The 21981-nt window shown below is 41.9% G+C and overlaps 1 protein-coding gene across 1 annotated transcript in view; it reads right to left on the minus strand.

Moving 5' to 3' along the window:
• Positions 1–469: 469 nt before the first annotated feature.
• Positions 470–21981, minus strand: part of SLC26A9 (solute carrier family 26 member 9) — a 216762-nt gene continuing 195250 nt past the window's right edge. The window contains exons 19-20 of the mRNA XM_089677378.1: positions 14082–14156; positions 470–1461 (exon numbers count right to left, since the gene is read on the minus strand). Coding sequence (XP_089533504.1) covers positions 1414–1461; positions 14082–14156 — 123 coding nt within the window. The 3' untranslated portion in view covers positions 470–1413. The remainder of the gene's footprint in view (positions 1462–14081; positions 14157–21981) is intronic.

Here is a 21981-nt window from a genome sequence, read left to right on the forward strand (position 1 = left end):
GTTTTGTTTATTTAATATGTTTTATTGTTTTTAAAAATTTGTATTTATTTATTTTTTTTGGGGGGGCGCAAGTAGCTGGTCTTGCCTAAGGTGCAAAATAGTCTAGCACCGCCCCTGCAAATGCCCCAAAAGTTTGGGAATCGTCTGAACATCAGATCAGCTCATCCCTAATAATGACTCATAAGTAGGCAAGGACTGTGTTTCGAGGTATACATATGGACTTTCGTATGTGCAGAAATCAAAGACTATATAGTCTTCATCAGGATACCCACAGAGACACAGAGAGCCATGTCTTGTCAGATTGCAGTCCTTAGGTTTTCCTACTTGCAACAGATAATATGATGAATAGGTAACTGAAATAAATTGCTAAATCAACAGATGCAAGTAGAGTCTGTGAACCAAGCAACATTCAGGAAAGAAAGCATACAAGTAGAGGTTTTGGCTGGATAAAACTGCAGTATATACTAAATAAGGTTAAAAGGATTTTTATTACCTATATAATCAGCAACGTGTGCTATAGTATTACATTTATTTGTGATAAAGGTGTGCAAAAATATTTTCACTGAGACACAAGCTAGAGGCTGCCACATTTCCATGATCAGTGCTTTTTATTGTCTGCAATTTAGAATTAGCATACACAGGAATTATGATAAAATACTGTAAATACCAATGTTTAACCAGTACGCATATTAATAACAGTATGCATATTACGACTGCCAAAGACAGTTTTAATAGCTTTGCAGTCCAAAGTCAGTAGCACTTTGGTCATTGGCTTCATGCAGTACAAGATGGTAGATTACAATTCTGCATGTCTCCGGGAAATACTCTGCTAGTAATGTCTCTAGCAGAGGTTTTAAAAACTTGATTTAGTTGAAATTGATTGAGTTATGTGAATCGCATAAATAATGTAAAGATTCAGTGTTTGATTTGAAAAAGCAACATTAGATGATTTTTTTCAGGTCTCTGAGAAGTCAAATTTGCTCTGAAAAAATAGCAAGTTTAAAAATTTCATGGACAGCTTAACAGACTTTAGAAAGTCATCAGTGCTATTATATGGACTCCATTTAGTTTTGTTTCCATTATCACAATGGAAAGTTATGCTTGTGAGATTTGTGCAAAATTTCCAGCTATGGCAGGTACACCAAAGATCAAAACTGTAGCTGCATTTATGAAGATTGAGGATTGAGAATGGTTAGAATTCTTTATCCAGATAGTGGAATGTTGTCAGCAATTCTGTTGTCATGTGAATTTTGTTCCATTTTGGGTTAAATGCAGCACATACTGCTGTTCCAATGCATTACCAAGCATAGTTATTTTTACATAGTCCAGAATTATGGTGTCCTGAAGTTTGCTGAAAAGTCTGTAGGTTCAAGGTGTGGAGCATTGTTGTAGACAACTGCTCAAGTGCAATTCTTACAGTGCTGTTTGGATTTCTGTCTGGAACATGCTGCCAAACATTGCCTGGAAAGGATAGAAGGACATTTTTAATTAATACGCCTGAAGAAAATAAAGCAATTGAAACATAGACACATGCTGTGTGTGACTTATAAAATAGAATACTACAACTAGTAATCGTGCTAAAACTCCCAACTGGCCCTGATTTGGAGAGACTGGTCCTCTTTTGGAACAAAGTCCCTCTGTCCCTCTTTCCTCTTAATTTGTCCCCCATTTTGGTCTTATGTATAGCTCTGTATAAAACATGCACCATTTATCTTTTAAAAAAGTGTTTTACAGTGATAAACCCTTGATTAATTTTCTAAATTATTGCATTTGTGAATTTAAAGTGCCTGTATAAAGTTATAGTAGTGGTAAAAAACAATTGTGGGTTTATCCAATAATTTTTGGGGTATTAATTCTCCATATGACGAGTGTGTGGCAGGGGAAGTGCCCTCTGCCTGCATACTTTTTGCTAATAAGTGTTATGGCTGGAATGTCAAATTAGTATTGTTTGCTACCTATAAACAATTTGCATTATCCCTGAACAATTTCTGGTGTCTGAAAGTTAAAGGCACAACTTTTTTTTTTTGTGGAGTGGAGTGGAGTTGGGAGGGAATTGAGCACCTATCATGTTTTCTTTGCTGTCTGTGTACCCGTTTGGGAGATTCAACCTCTTAATTTGACTTATTTACCATTATTACTGAAAGTGAAAGTAAAAGAAAATCCCAAAATTTTGGGCTGTCAACAAAATAGAAATAGAGGGCAAATCTTCCAGTGTAGATACTAGCTCCAATCCACAGTAGCTCTTTCCTAGGATACCCCTGGGACCTATGAATTAATGCCCAATTGCGAGATGGGGAAACAGCTTTCATTGTTTGAACACTGATTGAAGTAAATTAAAAAACGTTCTGACTGACATTCTGCAGTTTAGCCACAAGATGTCACTATTTTTTCTAACACTGCATAGAGATTTCTATATTCATGAAGGGGTGGGGTTTTACACTTGGAGAGTGAACAGGAAAAGGAGAGGAGAGCAGCCATGCTTGAGAGAGAGAAGGGGGGCTGTGTGATCTGAGAATCCAATGCCATCCAGATGTGAGGACAGCCCTCCGTGATCAGAAATTCAGTTGAGTGAAGCTGATGGTGTTCAAGATTCTAACCCTGTTCAAAGAAAGGAAGATTGCTGCCAGGAAGCTGATGGGAAGCTGAGGAACTAGCGGATGCAAAGCAGACCCGGGTCGGTAAGATTGTGCACGCACCTCATTTCAGTGTTGGCGCCTATAGGACTGAGACAGGCCTATAGTTAGTTAGTTAGGGTCTCTGTTTGTGTCAGGCCACAAGTGTTGTTACTGATCATTGGAAGGACTCCACAACTTAAAGTGACATTTCACATGAGAGCTGATAAAATCCTACAAACTCAAGCTAGACTGGCGTTTTGCTCAGAAGGAATACTCAGGCACGTGCTACAGGACCAGTTATGGGAGGGGGAATACAGTAGATTTGTGTAAGATTGTAAGCTGTTGTGCTGCGCCGCAGGCTAGCCCATACCATACACCCATACACTGATTCTTGTTCTTTTAGGGTAATAACAGGTAAGGTGTGGCAGCTTAGTTGTGCCCGCCAGAAGGTAAATTACTACACTTTCTACCTTCATCCATCAGAAGGCGTCGTGCTGTGCAGCACAAGGGTCTCAGCCTTTGGGCTGGGTGTATGTAAATTTATTGTATGTTCCCAGCATTTGTGGTTTTGTTTATTTGCCACATCTAAGTAAAATTCTGTTGTGACAAAAGCTGGTGTTGGGGTTGCTTTCCTCGTTCGTGACTTCACTGTATCCTGGGGTGCCCACCCCGGTACACGGCTTACACCAGTATAGCCTGCCAACCCTCTACGGCAGGTGTGGGCAACTGTGGCCCTCCAGCTGTTGGTGAACTACAAGTCCCATCATGCCTCTGCCTTTTGGAGTCATGCTTGTAACTGTCAGTTTTGCAATGCCTCATGGGACTTGTAGTTCTGCAACAGCTGGAGGGCCACAGTTGCCCACCCCTGCTCTACGGGATTCAGTCAGTCTGCATGCATAGATGTCTGATACTGCCTTGACTCGGAAGGAGTACTCCGGGGTCACTTGCACTTGGAGTGCTGGACTGTCCATGTGGGATCACCTGTCTTCAGAGGATGTCTGCCACTTGATATTGGATAAGTGTTGATTGGCCCTTGGCTGAAGTGTGGAGAGCTAGTGCACACTGTGCCGGGACCACTTTGACAGCAGCAATGTAAGTGGGATTTATTTTTAACTATACTTAACTGATCCCTCTAATGGTCCCCGCTGGATGAGCCACTGAGAGTGGATTGCTCTCCCACTATAAAGCCTAACTATCTGCTGATGCGGTGGATTGACGGTTTCAGTTAGAGACAAGTTGTTTAATCACAACCTGAATGAACATCCATGCTGCTCTGTTCAACTTTACAATCCATGTTCTTCACACAGACCTCCTTCTGTAAAATAATTAATGAATGACTACAGATATCCGCCAGAGGGTGTTTTTCCTATTGAGTAAGTTGCCTGGAACACTTATCAGTCTATTGATTCCAAATCAGGACTTTGTCCATCTGAAATTACTTATAGCACAACCTTTATTAGGGTGACAGCCCTCTGATGGTCTCTGGTGGATTAGCCACTGATTGTGGATTACTTGTGGATAACTTTCCCACTATACAGCCTAACTATCCACTGATGTGGTTGATTGATGGTTTTAATTGGAGACAAGTTGATTAATTACAATCTGAGTGAACATCCATGCTGAGTCTGTTCAACTTTATAATCTATGTTTTTCACACAGACCTCCTCCTGCAAAATAATTTCATGACTGACTACATCTATCTGCCAAAGGACATTTTCCTCACTGATTGGATTGCCTGGAACATCTATTAGTCTATTGATTCCAATACAGGATCATGTCCCTCTGAAATCACTCACAGCACAACGTTTATGAGGGTGATAGGACTTTTAGGTTTTTGAGTTCCTAATTGAAGTGGTGAATTTCTGTAATTATATACATGGCTGAGAAGTATATAATCTCGATTGACACAAACATTGATTTATATGCATGATTACATCTCTTTAGGATTAGTTATTCCTCTATTTGCTATGTCTGTGCTCCAATCCCACACATCTCCTTTAACCAGGTCATATGGGATGACTTTGTGGTAGTGAATGTGAGCATTGTGACATACCATTTTGGGGACTAACATCTTACAATTTTACATCTTACCCGGGCTTTCCTAGTTTTAAGTGACAACATTGTCATATTTTAACGGTGATGGGTGATGACTATTTACATTTTTGTACATGCTTGTGCATACGTATTCCGATCATATGATCGGAACTTGGTTGGTGGTGGTGAAGGGGAAGGGTGAGCTGAGCTGACATTTCTCCAGAATGGGATTATGTGAATGCTGAGAGGCTATATGTGTGTGTGGGCCTGTGCTGTGACTGTCTTTGTTGGATTGGGCTGTCTCTTTGCTGGATAAGGATGTCATTTTGCTGGATTGGGCTGTCTATTTGAATATATGGGAATGTCTCTTTACTGGATGGTGCTGTCTCTTTGAATATATGGGGATGTCTGCTGGATTGGGCTGTCTCTTTGTTGAATATATGGAGATGTATCTTTGCTGGATTGGGATGTCTCTTTGGATGGGTATGTCTCTTTCCTATATGGGGATATCTCTTTGCTGGATTGGGATGTCTCTTTGCCGAATATATGGGGATGTCTCGTTGCTGGATTGGGATCTCTCTGCTGGATTGGGATGTGTCTTTCTTATATGGGGATATCTCTTTGCTGGATTGGTATGTCTCTTTGCTAATTATAGCTGAATATATGGGGATGTAATTTTGCTGGATTGGAACAAAATGGCCATGTGAAGCAAAGGGGGGTGAAATGGGCAAGTAAAGGAAGGTAGGGTGAATATTTTACACCCCCCCCATTTCCTTTACATGCCTATTTCCTTCCCCCTCCTTTCCTTCATATGCCCATTTCACTATGAAATGGGCATGTAAAGGAAGGAGAGGTAAAAAGTTGTGGTGGCAGGCTTCATATTTTTTGGCCAAAATATAATTCCTTACAGTTAAATCTTGACAGCAATAATGATAAGGAATACACTTTTCATTTTCATATATTAAGTTGTAAGAGTGTTAAAATAAAAGTGGGTGCACTGAAGGATTGGGTGGGATGGTCAGTGGGCAGATTCGGTGGAACAGCCAGTGCGCGGGCCCTGGGGAATATTGGTGGGTGGGCCTGGGGGGGCCCAGGCCTAAAGCTGTGTAAGAGGCCCCAAAATTTCTGATGGATGCCCTGACCAAGATAAATCATGCCTATGCATCATGTGCAATAAGGTATGTAAGCCTTCACAGCACAGAAGTTACCAAGCAGGAGTACGTATGCTCTGAAATCTCTTCCTCAGATGATCACCCATTGTATTAATAAAGGGTGAATGAGGTTAAGGAAACTTGTTTTTTTCCAAGTGAGCAGAAATGGAGAAGAACAAGAGAGGTAAGGAGAGGACTGTCACAGTCAGGGGTCAAGCTCAAAGACCAGAAGCTATAGCAGCGGAGAGACTCCCTTCGACCAGCAGTATAGGACATCCTAGCGGATGATGCAGGCTGACCTGAGGTTCAGGGTCTAAGATTAGCGACTTCCCGGGGTTGTCTTACTTTAAAGTGACAGGCACTGGATCCCCTGTTCAGGGATCTCCCTCAGATAGCTGGATGAGAGGAGAGGAGGATTCATCTGGGGTGGTACAACCAGAGACGCTGGCTAGCTCTCCAAAAGAGACTGTTTGCTGCCAAAACTTCCCTTACCCTATCCAAGTTCAATTCCCCTAATAAAACTTCAAAAAACAAGCTCAATGACTGGTTACTGTCTGCTGAATGCAAATTATGGTGAAAAGGCATGTTTTTTTTTTTTTCACAAGTGTAATAAAAGCGCCACACCCTTAATACTTTAAAGCAGCAATTCCACCTCAAAGAAACCAAATAAATTTCTTAGTGCTATAACTTAAATAAAGGAATGCAACCTGGCTGTGCAGGACTATAGGGGGACCCAATCTTCAGCAACTCCTAAGGGGGTAGTGGTACACCTATGTACACTTAGTCTTTTATTGGAGGGTATATCTTCAATAGGGATGTTAGTGTCAGCATTAGGTGCAAGAATGGCTGGGTCTACTGTGGGGACAGATTGATTTTTTTTTTCTTGATTCTGTATCCATAGAATTCAAGGCTTGGAAATTATCATAAATGGCAAATAGCCTCTCCAAGTTTGGCCAATCATTGTATAAGGCCCAACTTGCTTGATCCAGGGTAGGAAAGGGCTTTCTACAGAAGGACCTTTTTTAGAGAATGTGTGCACTAGATGTATCTATCCAGAGACCAGTATGTACTGCCTCAATCAATTAATCCACAGTAACCAGCATATATCAAAAGGGTAATGAAGTAATTTTCTTAAATAGTGGAAGACAGAAATCTTGAGGCACCTCTGACAAAGCCTGTGTCCTCCTTGGTTTGTATCACAGGTAGTGTGGAAATCCTAATGTTTGAGCAGAATTATAATCAGGACATGTGAGGCAGAAGTGACTACTGTCAATAGCCTCTGGAAAAGGTCAAACATCTTGACTGTGTATTTCACCTTAGTCAAACAGGTCATATGTAGCTCCCCTGTAAGCTAGCTCAAGTCATAGAGTTGGAGTCATGTTGATATTTGACCTTGCTCCAGAGCAAGGGAACCACTAGTAACTTGAAGGAAACTTGAAGAGTCCCCTGAGCCTGAAGGGAACTCATCGCATTCTGTGCTGTAATAATAAAGGTCCAAAATTAGGACCAAAAGGTGTAGCAGACAATAAACCATGACCGTGGGCAAAACGCATGGAAATGATCAGGGAAAAAAAAAATATTAACTAAATCACAGTAATAGTGGGACATATGAGTCCGTCATAACATAAATGAAATAACCTGAAAACAACTGATGAGAAATTGGAGCAAAATGTGAAAAATACAAAATGAAGTGCTTAATATTAAAAGTGGACAAACCACTTATCACAGAAAAATGACAATAACAACGCACAGTGAGGCCAAAAAATGTGACCATGCGACTAAAGAGTCATAACACAATGTGCATCAAAAGGCCATGTGACATAAAACAACTAATAAGTGACCATATAAATACCATAAATAAATTTGCAAACATATATAGAGTGCAACTAGTATAAAACAGAAATGTTGATACAAATGCACAGTGAAATCAAATGAATGTATTACTGTGCACCGTAAAATACAATAACATAATGATGAAATAAAAAACATGTGACTAAAAAAATCATAAATACGACATAAAGTCCATGTGCAAAAATGTCCAACATAAACGCATTAAAAAAACCCAAAACACACACGTGGATAGGTAAATGATTGTTGCATCCGACACCGACTAAATTGCCTCCTCACCTCCGCGCCCAGACCCCAAGGGGCCAAAAGGCTTTCAGGACACTCACTGCAGGGGGCCTTTAGGTGGAATCCCAAATGGCATGACTTCATCATGTGACAGTGATGTAACGCGTAGGTCGGAGAGCGGAATGTGGTGACGTCATTTCCTACAGGAACGGCCGCAGCCATATCGGTAAACCCAGTACACCCATATCAGCACATGTGATTGATGCCTTGTTTGATCTGTTCCCATGTAAGTGTGCATTTGTCTTTACAATAAATTTGATTCATTTACAATATTACACTATGGAAGCACTTTTTCTTGTCTCCCTGGGAGTGCTGTGAGCTGACTGTTGTTTCTGGTCCAATGAACCCCTGGCAGGAGTTCTGTGCGCTGGCTGATTTCCGTGTCCATAGGTGAAAGATATATTACCACCGCTGAACAGTATGGTCCACCAGTGAGGGGGATATCATCCCTAACATCGCCGTTTGGGATTCCACTTAAAGGGCCCCTGCAGTGAGTGTCCAGAAAACCTTTTGGCCCCTTGGGGCCTGGGTGCGGAGGTGAGGAGGCAATTTAGCTGGTGTGGGATTCAACAATCATTTACCTATCCACGTTGTGTGTTTTTTTTTTTTTATGCATTTTTGTTGGACGTCTTTGCAAATGGACTTTATGTCATATTTATGATTTTTTTAGTCACATGTTATTTATTTCATCATTGTGTTATTGTATTTTACAGTGCACAGTAATACATTCATTTGGTTTCACTGTGCGTTTGTATCACCATTTTCTGTTTTATACTAGTTGCACTCTATATATGTTTGCCACATTTATTTATGGTATTTATATGGTCACTTATTAGTCATTTTATGTCACATGGCCTTTTGATGCACATTGTGTTATGACTCTTTAGTTGCATGGTCAAATGTTTTGGCCTCGCTGTGCGTTGTTATTGTCATTCTGTGATAAGTGGTTTGTCTACTTTTAATATTAAGCACTTCATTTTGTATTTTTCATATTTTGCTCCACTTTCTCATCAGTTGTATTCACGTTATTTCATTTATGTTATGACGGACTCATGTCCCACTATTACTGTGATTTAGTTAATATTTTATTTTTCCGTGATCATCTCTGTGCGTTTTGCCCATGGTCACGGTTTATTGTCTGTTATACCTTTTTGGTCCTCATTTTGGACCTTTATTATTTCACCTTCTCTTCACCCATAATCCTTCCATTTACTGATTATGTTATGGTGTGTTATCTATTGTCTTCTCATCTCATTATTTGTTTTGGAATGTCTGTGGCATTATTGTGATTAGCTAGTGGTATAGTCACGTGTGTGCTGCAGTCCCAATAGTCCCATATTTCCTAGTAGCACCACGAAAAGTTTTTTTAATTTTTTTTTCTGTGCTGTGTGTTCTTGCTCCAAAGAACAAGTGATCCACCAGTACAAAGTGAGAGTCGTACCCAGCGAGGTATTCATGGAAGGGACATGGATTATAAGGAGGTTCAGTGTGTTTGGTAAGAGAGAACACCAGGTGTTATCTGAGTGCCAATGGCTTTTTTTCAGAAATGGACAGCAGGTCAGTAGAAAATGGCAGCTGGAATTGCACAGCTAAGAGTCTTTTAAGCATTATGTCAATGGACAGAAAATAGCTTCTGATTGAAGGTGGAAATAAACCACTAAACTTGAATAAGTTACAATTATGAAATGATGAAAAATTAAACAATAAAGTTAGGAAAAAACACTAAGAGTGCAATCTGGCGAAAAATGTAGACAAGATCCATCATCTAAAGACACCTGCAAAAAACTGGAACCTCATGGAGTGGGTGGGGTTTTATGGGGACACCAGGGAGCAGAACCAACAGAGCTTTTGCCAGTGTCCAATTACCTGGAGGTAGTGGCATATAGTCCATGATTTATTAATTAATTCCTGTGTTCTGTACTGTACAATAAAGAGAAAATGATCTAAGATCCATTTGGGTACAGTGTTGCATGGCCGAGTAATTGTCAAGAAAACTATCACAGCACAGAAAACTGAAATGTAGTCTGGGAGTGAAAGAGTTTATATAGACTAGTACCTAAGTGGTTAATGTGATTACAGACACAGAAATGGGTAAATAGGGAAGCAATACATCCAATAACCTCCTTGTGTGGTTTGATGGAGAAAAGGAATATTCTCTTTGGGACTTCATGTTGGTCTGTTGAACAATAAGATTAGTATCAATCTGTTTACCACTATTACCTTGTAGGAAGTCCATATGTTGAATTTCTAGGAGGAAATATTATATAGAGTGCTGATCCTTAATGAGGTTAAAGAATATATTTTATTAGGGTGGCACTTCATAAGAGTAGCAGTTTGAATGTAGAGTATTCCAAATGTGTAAGCCAATTTAAAGACAGATCGGTCTCATATAAGGTGACGGTACAAAGTGTGCTTTGCAAATAAATTATTTGGTGATAATATTTGCATACAAACAAGTTGATCATTCTTATGCAAAGTGAAGGGAGGCTACTGCTCAGCCAAAAGGGAGGATTTCCTACTGCATGTGAGGTCTGCCTTGGATCTAGAGAGTGAGTTTAAGTTGGGAGTAGGGGTCTGTACTTAGGAGGGTTCAGGGATGTGGGAGGAAATCTATATTAGGTGGAGAATTGAGGTTGTGAGAGGAGATCTGTACATCTGAATATGGGCTTGATGGAGTCTATACTGGAAGGAGGTGGTAATGTTTGGTTGTGATACTGTATATGCACTAGGCTGTAGATTAAACACTCCAGTTCCCTGGCCTCTGTGCAATACGCAATCCTGACCATTTCACTGTTTGATAAATACTCCTTACACATACACTGCTGTTTAATAACCACTCCTTTGTGCACTATAAAAGATACTTTATAGGCATACGCTGCGGCTGCCACTAAAGTATATTTTGTTCATGGTGGATGTGGTGCAGGAGCCATTAGTGGACATTGGGGGTGTGGGTGGTAGTGAGTTTTTTTTTTTGTTTACACTTTGTGCATTGTACACCCCTGTACCCTGTGTGCTGTGCACTGCTGGCCCCTACGTGAAAGACACTATTTAGGGGATGTTGGGGGGAGATCTGTACTGTGGGGGATATGAGCTTGGAGGTGAGGTGGTAGGGGTAATTTTTGGTGGTTCTCTGTACACTAGCCTGTGCAGGGGCGGACTGACCGTTTGGAAACTCTGGCACTGCCCGAGGGCCCGGGGTCAGTAAGGGGCCCCATGAGATGCCCCTGGTACCTTTTTCATAGGCTTTTTTGAGTTTGGGGAAGGACACGGGCCCCATGGGCCCCAAGAGTTGTCAGTCAGCCCGAGCCTGTGCATTATGTACTTCTGACCCCTGCAGTCTCTGCAATATGCACTCCTGACCTCTGTACTCCTGTTCGTCGTTGGCACCACCCAGCTCAATGAAATTCAATATTTCAATCAACTTTTGTCAGAGGAGCCAGGGCAGAAAATTCTTAGCTGGACAGGGCCTGCATCCAATCAAATGCAGGCACTGTTTGGGTATTCTGACCAGATGTTCCAGCTGTCAGAATACATTAGCACTAACCATATTCATTAATCTAGAACTTCTTTTGGGTGACACGCGTTGCACAATTTGTTGTGCGACAGTCATGGCAGAGTCGCCCCATGTTTTTAGGTTCCATTGAAATGAATAGCACCTGAACACGCTGGTGTGAGATTTGACATTTTAAAAGCGCATTTTGAAACCGTGAGCAGAATTATGGCGTTTCTGTCCGCGACTCAAAATGCCTATATGTGAATGGGGACTTACAACTCCAATACACATTTTACAACTTGGCTGCTGTGAACCTATCTTTTCATGGAAAGGGAACTAGGTTATCCATTCCTTCTCGTTTTTGGCTCTTGCTGAACTTCGGCAAAGACTAAGTTACAGCTTGTTTCTCATTCTGGTGGTGAACCTGTGAACATTGTAGCAAAAAATTTGTGATTTGCTGCAAACCCATGGTAGCTGGTCCATCCAGTGCCTTAGCACACAGTTTTATGTCTCTGCCATCATGTTATACTACTATTCCCTAGGTTTCTATAGTTTCACTGAAATTATTAACATTGAAATATGTTAAAGCACTTCTTAAACCATGTAACGAAAAAAGATTTACACCTAAATGTAGCCAACCATTCAAAAATAAAACACACATATATATATATATATATATATATATATATATATATATATAAATACACTGCTCAAAAAAAATTAAAGAAATACTTTTTAATCAGAGTATAGCATCAAGTCAAATAATCTCCTGGGATATTGATCTGGTCAGTTAAGTAGCAGAGGGGGTTGTTAATCAGTTTCAGCTGCTTTGGTGTTACTGAAATTAACAACAGGTGCACTAAATGAGCAACAATGAGACGACTCCCAAAACAGGAATGGTTTTACAGGTGAAGGCCAGTGATATTTCTTTCCCTACTCGTCTTTTCTGACTGTTTTTCACTAGTCTTGCATTTGGCTAGGGCAGTGTCACTACTGGTAGCATGAGGCGATAACTGGACCCTACAGAGGTTGCACAGGCAGTCCAACTCCCCCAGGATGGCACATCAATACGTGCCATTGCCAGAAGGTTTGCCATCTCCCAGCACAGTCTCAAGAGCATGGAGGAGATTCCAGGAGACAGGCAGTTACTCTAGAAGAGCTGGACAGGGCCATAGAAGGTCCTTAACCCAACAGCAGGACTAGCTCCTTTGTGTAAGGAGTAACAGGATGAGCACTGCCAGAGCCCTACAAAATGATCTCCAACAGGCCATTGATGTGAATGTCTCTGATCAAACAATCAGAAACAGACTTCATGAGAGTGGCCTGTGGGCCCGGCATCCTCTAATGGGCCCTGTGCTCACTGCCCAGTACCATAGAGCTTGATTGGCATTTGCCACTGAACACCAGAATTGGCAGGTCCTCCACTGGCACCCTGTGCTTTTCATAGATGAGAGCAGGTTCACTCTGAGCACATGTGACAGACGTGAAAGGGTCTGGAGAAGCTGTGGAGAACGTTATGCTGCCTGTAACATCTGTCAGCATTACCGTTTCGGTGGTGGGTCAGTAATGGTCTGAGGAGGCATATCCATGGAGGGACACACAGACCTCTACAGGCTAGACAATGGCACCCTGACTGCCATTAGGTATTGGGGTGAAATCATTGGACCCATTGTCAGACCCTACGCTGGTGCAGTGGGTCCTGGGTTCCTCCTGGTGCACAACAATGCCTGGCCTCATGTGGTGAGAGTATGCAGGCAGTTCCTGGAGGATGAAGGAATTAATATCATTGAATGGCCCCCACTCTCGTCTGACCTAAATCCAATAGAACACCTCTGGGATATCAAGTTTTGGTGCATCCAACACTGCCAGGTTGCACCTCAGACTGTCCAGGAGCTCAGTGATACCCTGGTCCAGATCTGGGAGGAAACACCCCAGGACATCCGTCGTCTCATTAGGAGCATGTCCTGATGTTGTCAGGCATGCATACAAACATGTGGGGGCCATACAAACTACTGAGTACCATTTTGAGTTGCTGCAATGAAATTTCAGCAAAATGGACTAGCCTGCTGCATCATTTTTTCACTTTGATTTTCAGGGTGTCTTTGAATTCAGTCCTCTGTAGGTTGATAATTCTCATTTCCATCAAACAATGGGCATCCTTACGTTCCTAAGACATTACTCAGTCTATATCAGTATAGATATCCAGCATGATATTTTTTCCCCATTGAGGTCTGATGTGTTTTCAAAGTGTTCCTTTAATTTTTTTGAGCAGTGTGTGTGTGTTTGTGTGTGTGAATAAACTTTCAGCAGAGGTAGTGAGACAGTCAAGAGTAAATGGCTTCAAATATGCATGGGACAAGCATAGATCTATATTCAGACAAAAAGGTTAACAAAAGAAATACAAAAAGCATAAAAAAGCCAACCCCCCCCAAAAAAAAAGCAAGCAGACTCGATAGACCACTTGCCATTTTTCTGTTTCTATAGGAGAAGGTGGATTTTTGATGCACAGTGCTTACTTGACTTCCAAATACACAAATTGTATTTTTATGTTTTATACAAACTGTGAATGCTTGGATAACAAGAGAAGCATTTGGAAATGGATTTCACTGAGATTAAATTAAACAATATCTCAATTCAGCGTTCATCTTCACTTACTTCTTCAAGATTTGGATAATCCTCGTTGATTTCATCTTGTGTGTCTTGCATACAAATCTCTGTGTCTCCAGAACCCTGAGGAAAATAATTGCTAACTTTATTTCAGAAGTTTTGCAACCTTTTTAGCAGAAATATTAATTTGGGGGACAACATAATTCCTTCAAAATGCTAACATATTCAGCATACTAGGTAAGTGCACTTGCAAGTTCATTAGGAAGACATAAGAAACTCTGTATGGAAAGTTAGGAGACCACCAAAGAAAAAATGAAAATTTCCTATAATAAAACAAACTATTAAACCCTAAATCCAGGCATCGTTTGAAATGAATGTAACAAAGATGTGGCTAGCACTCTCAATCTACATGCCGTATGTACACTTCTCAAACATTCAGCTATTGACCTCACAGTATAGCCCTCTATCACATCTTCACATTTTAACATAGGTGTTTTAGAACATAAAAACGCATAGATAAAGGCAAAAGAAAGAATAATTTAAGTCAAGACACAAGAAAGAGTAAGAGAGCTGAGTAGGGAAAAGGGAGGTCAGAAAAGTGCAAAGTACAGAGAAAAGTACACAGTGCAATGTAGATGACTAATCTGTGCGATTTCCTAAAACCAGGCAAACAAGATTAGTTGTGCTTAGATTCAATTATTTTTTAATTAAAGATTATTTTTCTGCCACTGACCCTTATTCCAAATGACCTTGGTGGGGCAGATACCAGGAAAAAGCTTAAGGGCTTATTTACACTTGTCTTTGTTTCTGAAGTAGAAATCCCATTTTTTTTTACTATGTGACAGGATTACATCTGTGTGCTACAATTTAGTGTGCTTTTAAAGGGAAATCTTAAAGGCCCATGCACATTTACCTGTGTGCATTACCATGATGTCACTACATGCTTACTTTGGAATTTGTTGGAATTGACTGGCAATGCTGGAATACTGGGTCATTACTGGAATGGAATATCCCCAGAATTACTATTTTGGAAATATTTGTAAACAAAGTGCAGTGTGCCTGTTGTCATTTTACTGAGCATGCGTGCCGTGCCGTGAGTCCGTGCTACCACAGAGAAGAAGACAGGAGGGAGCTAGGATGTGCAGGAGCCTATTGGGATTAAATACAGACCAGATCATTTGTGTGTGCATTGCAAGCCCACCCTGTATTGGTATTGCAGATGATGAATGTAATGTTGGATGTTTAATTGGGCAACTATGTGGCATATGAGGTTTAATGTTGATAAATGTAAGATTATACACTTGGGGGCTAAGAATATGCATGCTGAGAATCATACATACTAGGGGGGAGTACAACTGGGGGAATCAATGGTGGAGAAGGATCTGGGATTTCTGGTAGATCATAAGCTTAATAATGGCATGCAATGCCAAGCTGCGGTTTCTAAAGCAAGCAAAATCATTTCTTGTATTAAAAGAGGTATAGACTCCAGAGAGAGAGATATCATATTACCCCTGTACAAATCATTAGTAATACCTCATCTGGAATATGCAGTTCAGTTTTGGGCACCAATTCACAAAAAGAACATTGGGGAACTGGAGAAAGTACAGAGAAGGGCAACCAAACTGATAAGAGGCATGGAGGAGATCAGCTATGAGGAAAGATTAGAGGAACTGAATTTATTCTCTCTTGAGAAGAGGAGATTAAGGGGGGATTTGATCAACATGTATAAATAGAATAGTGGTTCATACAGTGAACTCAGTTTAGAGCTATTCACCTTGAGGTCATCACAGAGGACAAGGGGGCACTCCTTACGTCTGGAGGAAAAGAAATGTAATCTTCAAATATGGAAAGGTTTCTTCACAGTAAGAGCTGTGAAAATGTGTTTATAGACTCCCTCAAGAGTTGGTGCTGGCTAACTCAGTGGATTGCTTTAAAAAAGGCCTGTATTCTTTCTTGGATACACAGAATATAACTGGATACTAACATTTATAGGTAAAGTTTATCCAGGGAATAGCCGATTGGCTCTCGGGGATCAGGAAGGACTTTTTTCCCCTGCAGGAGCAAATTGGATCGTGCTTTGCTGGGTTTTTTGCCTTCCTCTGGATCAACTGTGGGTGTAGGATTATAATGTTTTCTTTTTTTTTCTTTTTTTTAATGGTTGAACTGTATGGACTTTTGTCTTTTTTCAGCAAGACTAACCCTGGCAGATAGGAGTCAGGAGGGCTCCACCCCGGCAGATAGGAGTCAGGAAGACTCCACCAAGGAGAGGTGGAAGCCAAAAGCAGGAAATATCTACAACTGCAAGTCCAAATTCCTATTTTAAAATGTCAGCAACCACCTCTGGCAACAGGGAGGAAGTTTCTGTTGGGCCTGCAGGGGGTGCCAGAGAGTCCATGGAGCCTATGAGGGCATCTGTTACTTCACCTTGGGGCAAGGGAAAAGTTGCCAAGGAAAGTGCAGTTGAGGATGCGTTTATGAGATGACGCACTGAAATGAAGATGGTGACACCTACTACTGCGGTGGGTAAGACTGTGTATGATAAAACCATGGCTGGGACTGTCATGTTGAGAAGGACTGGTTATGAGACTGTCCATTCTGATGTAGGAGTGACCCCAGTTAGTTGGGCCACTGAATGTGCTTTTGAAAGTGACTTTTCCCTGTGCAGTGCCTTGTACAGTGGGGAGTTAGGGGTTAAAGTAAAACCTGTGCCTGGTTCTCAAAAAGAAAGTGATGTCACTGTGTGCCAGTCACAGGTTGGTAGGGGGTTAGTACAGCCCACAAGAGCTACAAATGTTGATGATGTTAAATGTTCTGCTGTTGGGAAAACCCTGAGCTCTTGCAGTGCAAAAGCTGTATTTAAAGATGGGTCATTTCCCATAGCAACTGGTGGAAAACAGCACAGCTGTCCTTGGACATCTCCAGGGGTCACCGTGTATTGGAGCCAGAGGTTGCCCTGGACAACTGCGATGTCACTCTGGTGGAGCAGAGGGGAACTACACCTTGTCATAGGAGTGTGTTGGCGCAGTCTAACAATACTGAAAGTGTTCAGGTGAACAGCGGGTTAATGCAGCCTGGCAAAAATGCAAGTGTGTGGGTAATTCAGGAAGTATCACCAGAGCAAAGTGGTGGATGTGAGGTATTGCAACCTGCAGTGGGAAACAGGTGTTACCCAAGTCTGATGTGATCCAGAGTGATTTGTGCAATGGATCTGCAACTAAGCTCGTCTTTTCTTATGTGTCTCCTTGGGCGGATGGATCGGTGCTGAGGAGCACTGGCGAATTGAGCACATATACAATAGATTGGGATAGTTGGGGTAAAAGGCTAATTTCGTTGATAGATGAGGTTTTTATGCAAAAAAATAAGGTAGACACTGTTTCTGCTGTGCCAGCAGGAGTATCTATAGAACAGCCTATGGATAAGGGCGTGTATACAGCAAAGACTTTGTCTGTGACCCACAAAAGTGATGTTGGCATGGAGTGTCAAAATGATGTTGTCACTGGGAATGATCAGGGGCAGCTTATGGGTGCTGAGTCTGAGACATTGAGAGTGAGCCCAGCACATGGCAGCGCTCTAGTGGAGCACCAGGCTGTGGTTACCTCCAGCTCAGAGGAGGCCCCTTTAAAAGTTTCAGCTTCTCAAGTCTCAGCAGGTGAGTCTCTCAGCGTTCCCAGTGCCCTAAATATGGTCAGGAAGGTCTTAGGTTTAGTCAAGTGGTTGGGTTGTAACCAAAGTATTAAAGGAGATGCTTGAACTTTGGAATGTACAACCAATGTATACTGGGGTGTCTCCTCCACAGTCAGATGGTCTGGTACTGCGGAGTACCACTAGGTGGAGCACCGAATGGCTGGCTGTACATATCAAACGGGAACAAGAAAATGGTTTATTTCTGAATTTGTTGATGGTGTTAAAAGTTGTATTAGACTATGCCGCTGGATTACCTGTAAATGTGATATATGAGAAATGTTTTGGAGAAATGGAAAATGAGTCAAAAAAGGTTTCACCTCCTAACAGCCAGGTGGGAAGCATTTCTGCTGCTATGGTCCAGGATGGTGCTGGTCAGTTGTCAGTTAAAGGCGTGTTTACTGCACCATTGGACAAACCACATGAGATGGAAGGGCCGAGCATGGACCAGAGAACAGCAGAGATCCTGACCAGGGCTCAAACGGATGTGCATAAAGAAATCCGGGTCATTGGGCCAAAAAGAGGTTTATGTAGCAGGTCTGATAAGACACCTGAAATACAGGGAGAAATGGTATGTGAAAACTGGCAAAATAGATCAAAAGAGAGCTCATCTGTACCGGGTTTGGATACAGATCCAAGTGGTGTAGGAAAAGTTAAAATGGTTGGACAGCTGCTTGCAGAGTGCATGACACCAGGTGAAGTGGCATTTTGTGAGGTTCACGTGGGTGATGGCTGCCCTATGGTGTGTGTGCCCTCTGCAGACACTGTCCTAACAAATGCTGGAAAAGATATTGAAAGGTGTAAAATTGACTGGAAGTTATCTGTTCATGGTAAACTGAATGCTGTGGTAATGAGTCATGCAGGTTTGATAGCTAAAGGTACAAGAAATCAGGGGGGTGGTCCTGGTACAAATACAGTAGAAATAGTTTCCCTACAGCCTTGGGACAGTATTACTGAGAGAGGTATTAGGAAACCTGAGCACCTGAAGCAAAGGGGCAGAAAGGTCGATAGAAAGGCCAGGGGGACCCCATTAGGATTTCAAGAGAGAAACTGTTCATGGAAGTGCACCCGGAAAAAGAGGAGGCAAGGTCTGATTAGAGCCCATAGCAGAGTGACAATGGGGCTTGGGGAGAGACACCAAAGGAGTCATTGGGTAGAGTTCCCCTTTAGGAAAGGTATGGTTAGACCAGATTGGACCCCTGTAAGTGAGAGATGGCACAGAGGTGCCAGAAGGTATAAGTTGTGTGTTCTGCCCCCTACGGGATCAAAACAAAGGGGGGGGGATATGTGACAGTGTGACGATCTGTCACCCAGGATTCTCAACTAGGCAGGTTGAGGGGCTCCAGGGTAAGTGTTTGATACAGAGGAAAGTGGCTTTTCACTTTCCTCCTTTGTTTGTAAGGTCTGTTTTGGGATCTGGAGCCTGGAGATTTCAAAGAGATCTGGGAGGGATGAAATCTCCAATCCTGGGACCAGGTTTTGGGAATGGCCAGGAGACTGATTGCACAGGTGTGTGCAGGCCTTTTCAGAGAGTCAGGGTCAGAGTTCTGGGCTCCACCGCGGCAGATAGGAGTCAGGAGGGCTCCACCAAGGAGAGGTGGAAGCCAAAAGCGGCAAGGAGCTGCTTGGTAGTAGCTATGTGCTAGTGGCCAGCTGTGTGCAAGAGCCATGGTTTTTGAAAGGGTCTGCAGGAGTCAGACGTAAGCATGAAGAGGAAGGCCAGTGGAAGATTGTATATCTGAGAGAGCCAGGAGGCAGAATTTTGTTTATGTGGATGATCGATACCCCTGTGTGGGAAACTTCTGTTTTGAACTTTCATTTAAATAAAAGTGGGCTAAAAAAGGCCTTAAAAAAGAAAGCAAATAGCTGTGTGCATTTAAAAGCTCTACCACTTTGAAGCGAGTTCCCACACAGTGCATACTTTAAATAAGCATTAGTTATAGCAAATCAAAATCCACCCAAACACCAGCACACAGCAAACATGAAAATATAAATGAACCAAAAACCCAGTGGCAGAATACCTAATTAATCAATTTAACAAACAGCCTAACAACTAACTATATACAATATATACAAAATGGGGAACACAGAAAAGCAGGGGAAAACTGGAGGTGCAAGGAAAAGGTGGGAAGGGGGAACTAAAACTGGTATCATGTACAAGGAAGCAGGGTACAGGACAGGAGCAAGATCAAGTTTAATGGGAACCAAAATGGGAATCTGGCATCAGCAAAACATTGGAGTAAGAGGCACTAGGAGGGAAAGACATAAATACCCCCCCAGCAGCCAGCATCAGGTGGAAACTGATTACTGATATCTGCTGGGAGACACCCACTGGTGGACCCCAGATCTACAGCTTTCTGCTCTGGGAAGCATAGTGCCACCAGCAGGTGATCCAGGTCCTGACAAATAGATGGATACAGTGCATCCAGAAAGTATTCACAGCGCTTAACTTTTGCCACATTTTGTTATGTTACAGCCTTTTTCCAAAACTGATTAAATTAAATTTTTTCCTCAACATTCTACAAACAATACCCCATAAAGAAAACATGAAAGAAGGTCATTTTGAAATCTTTGTAATTTATTAAAAATAACACATGTACATAAGTATTCACAACCATTGCCCAATACTTTGTTGAATCACCTTTAGCACCAATTACAGACTCAAATCATTTTGAGTATGATGCTACAAGTTTGGCACACCTATTTTTGGGCAACTTCTCCCATTCATCTTTGCAGTACCTCTCAAGCTCTATGAGGTTGGATGGGGAGCGTCGGTGCACAGCCATTTTCAGATCTCTCCAGAGATGTTCAATTGGTTTCAAGTCTGGGCTCTAGCTGGGCCACTCCAGGACATTCACAGAGTTGGCCCGTAGACACTCCTTTGTTATGTGGGCTAAGTGCTTTGGGTTGTTGTCCTGTTGAAGATGAACCATTGCCCCAATCTAAGGATCAGAGCGCTCTGGAACAGGTTTACATCAAGGAGGTCTCTGTACATTACTACATTAATCTTTCCTTTGATCCTGACTAGTCTTCCAGTTCCTGCCACTGAAAACATCCCCACAGCATGATGCTGCCACCACCATGCTTCACTGTAGGGATGGTATTGGCCAAGTGGTGAGCGGTGCTTGGTTTCCTCCAGACATGATGCTTGGTATTCAGGCCAAAGAGTTCAATCTTTGTTTTATCAGATCAGAGAGTTTAGTTTCTCATGGTCTGAGTCCCTCAAGTGCCTTTTGGCAAGCTCCAGGCAGGCTGCCATTTGCATCTTACTGAGGAGTGGCTTCCTTCAGGCCACTCTACCATGCAGGCCTGATTGGTGAAGTGCTGCAGAGATGGTTGTTCTGGAAAGTTCTCCTCTCTCCACAGAGAAACGCTGGAGTTCTTTCAGAGTGACCATCGGGTGCTTGGTTACCTCCCTGGCTAAGGCCCTTCTCCCTCGATCACTCATTTTGGCCGGGCAGCCCACTCTAGGAAGATTCCTGGTGTTTCCAAACTTCTTCCATTTACAGATGATGGAGGCCACTGTACTCATTGGGACCATTAATGCTGCAGAATATTTTCTTCTGTACCCTTCCCCAGATCTGTGCTTTGATTTACAATCCTGTCTCGGAGGTCTACGGACAATTCCTTGGACTTCATGGCTTGGTTTGTGCTCTGACATGCACTGTTAACTGTGGGACCTTATATAGACAGGTTTATGCCTTTCCTAATCATGTCCAATCAACTGAATTTCCCACAGGTGGACTCCAATCAGATTGTGGAAACATCTCAAGTAGGATTAGTGGGAACAGAATGCACCAGAGCTCAATTTTAAGTGTAATGGCAAAGGCTTTGAATACTTATGTGTATGTGGTTTTTTTAATTTTTTTTTTTATTTTTAATAAATTGCAAAGATTTGAAAATTAACTTCTTTCACATTGTAATTATGGGGTATTGTTTGTAGAATGTTGAGGAAAAAATTAATTTAATCCATTTTGGAATAAGGCTGTAACATAACAAAGTGTGGCAAAAATTAAGCACTGTGAATGCTTTCTGGATGCACTGTAAATGCTGGATGGAATAATGCAATGATGAAGATGATTGATGGAATGCTGAGGATGATGATGGATAGAATGCTTACACTACTGATGATAATGATGATGAATGATGGATGGAATGATGATAATGATGGAAGGAATGATGATGATGGATAATAAGAATTTTTGTGGGTGTACCCTGAGACGAACTAAATGACAAAGAAGTTTGCCATTGGCAGCATAGCACGAGG

The sequence above is a fragment of the Staurois parvus genome, unplaced genomic scaffold, assembly GCF_062004578.1.
Source record: "Staurois parvus isolate SC_StPar_1 unplaced genomic scaffold, SC_StPar_1.0 ptg000185l, whole genome shotgun sequence".
NCBI lineage: Eukaryota > Metazoa > Chordata > Amphibia > Anura > Ranidae > Staurois > Staurois parvus.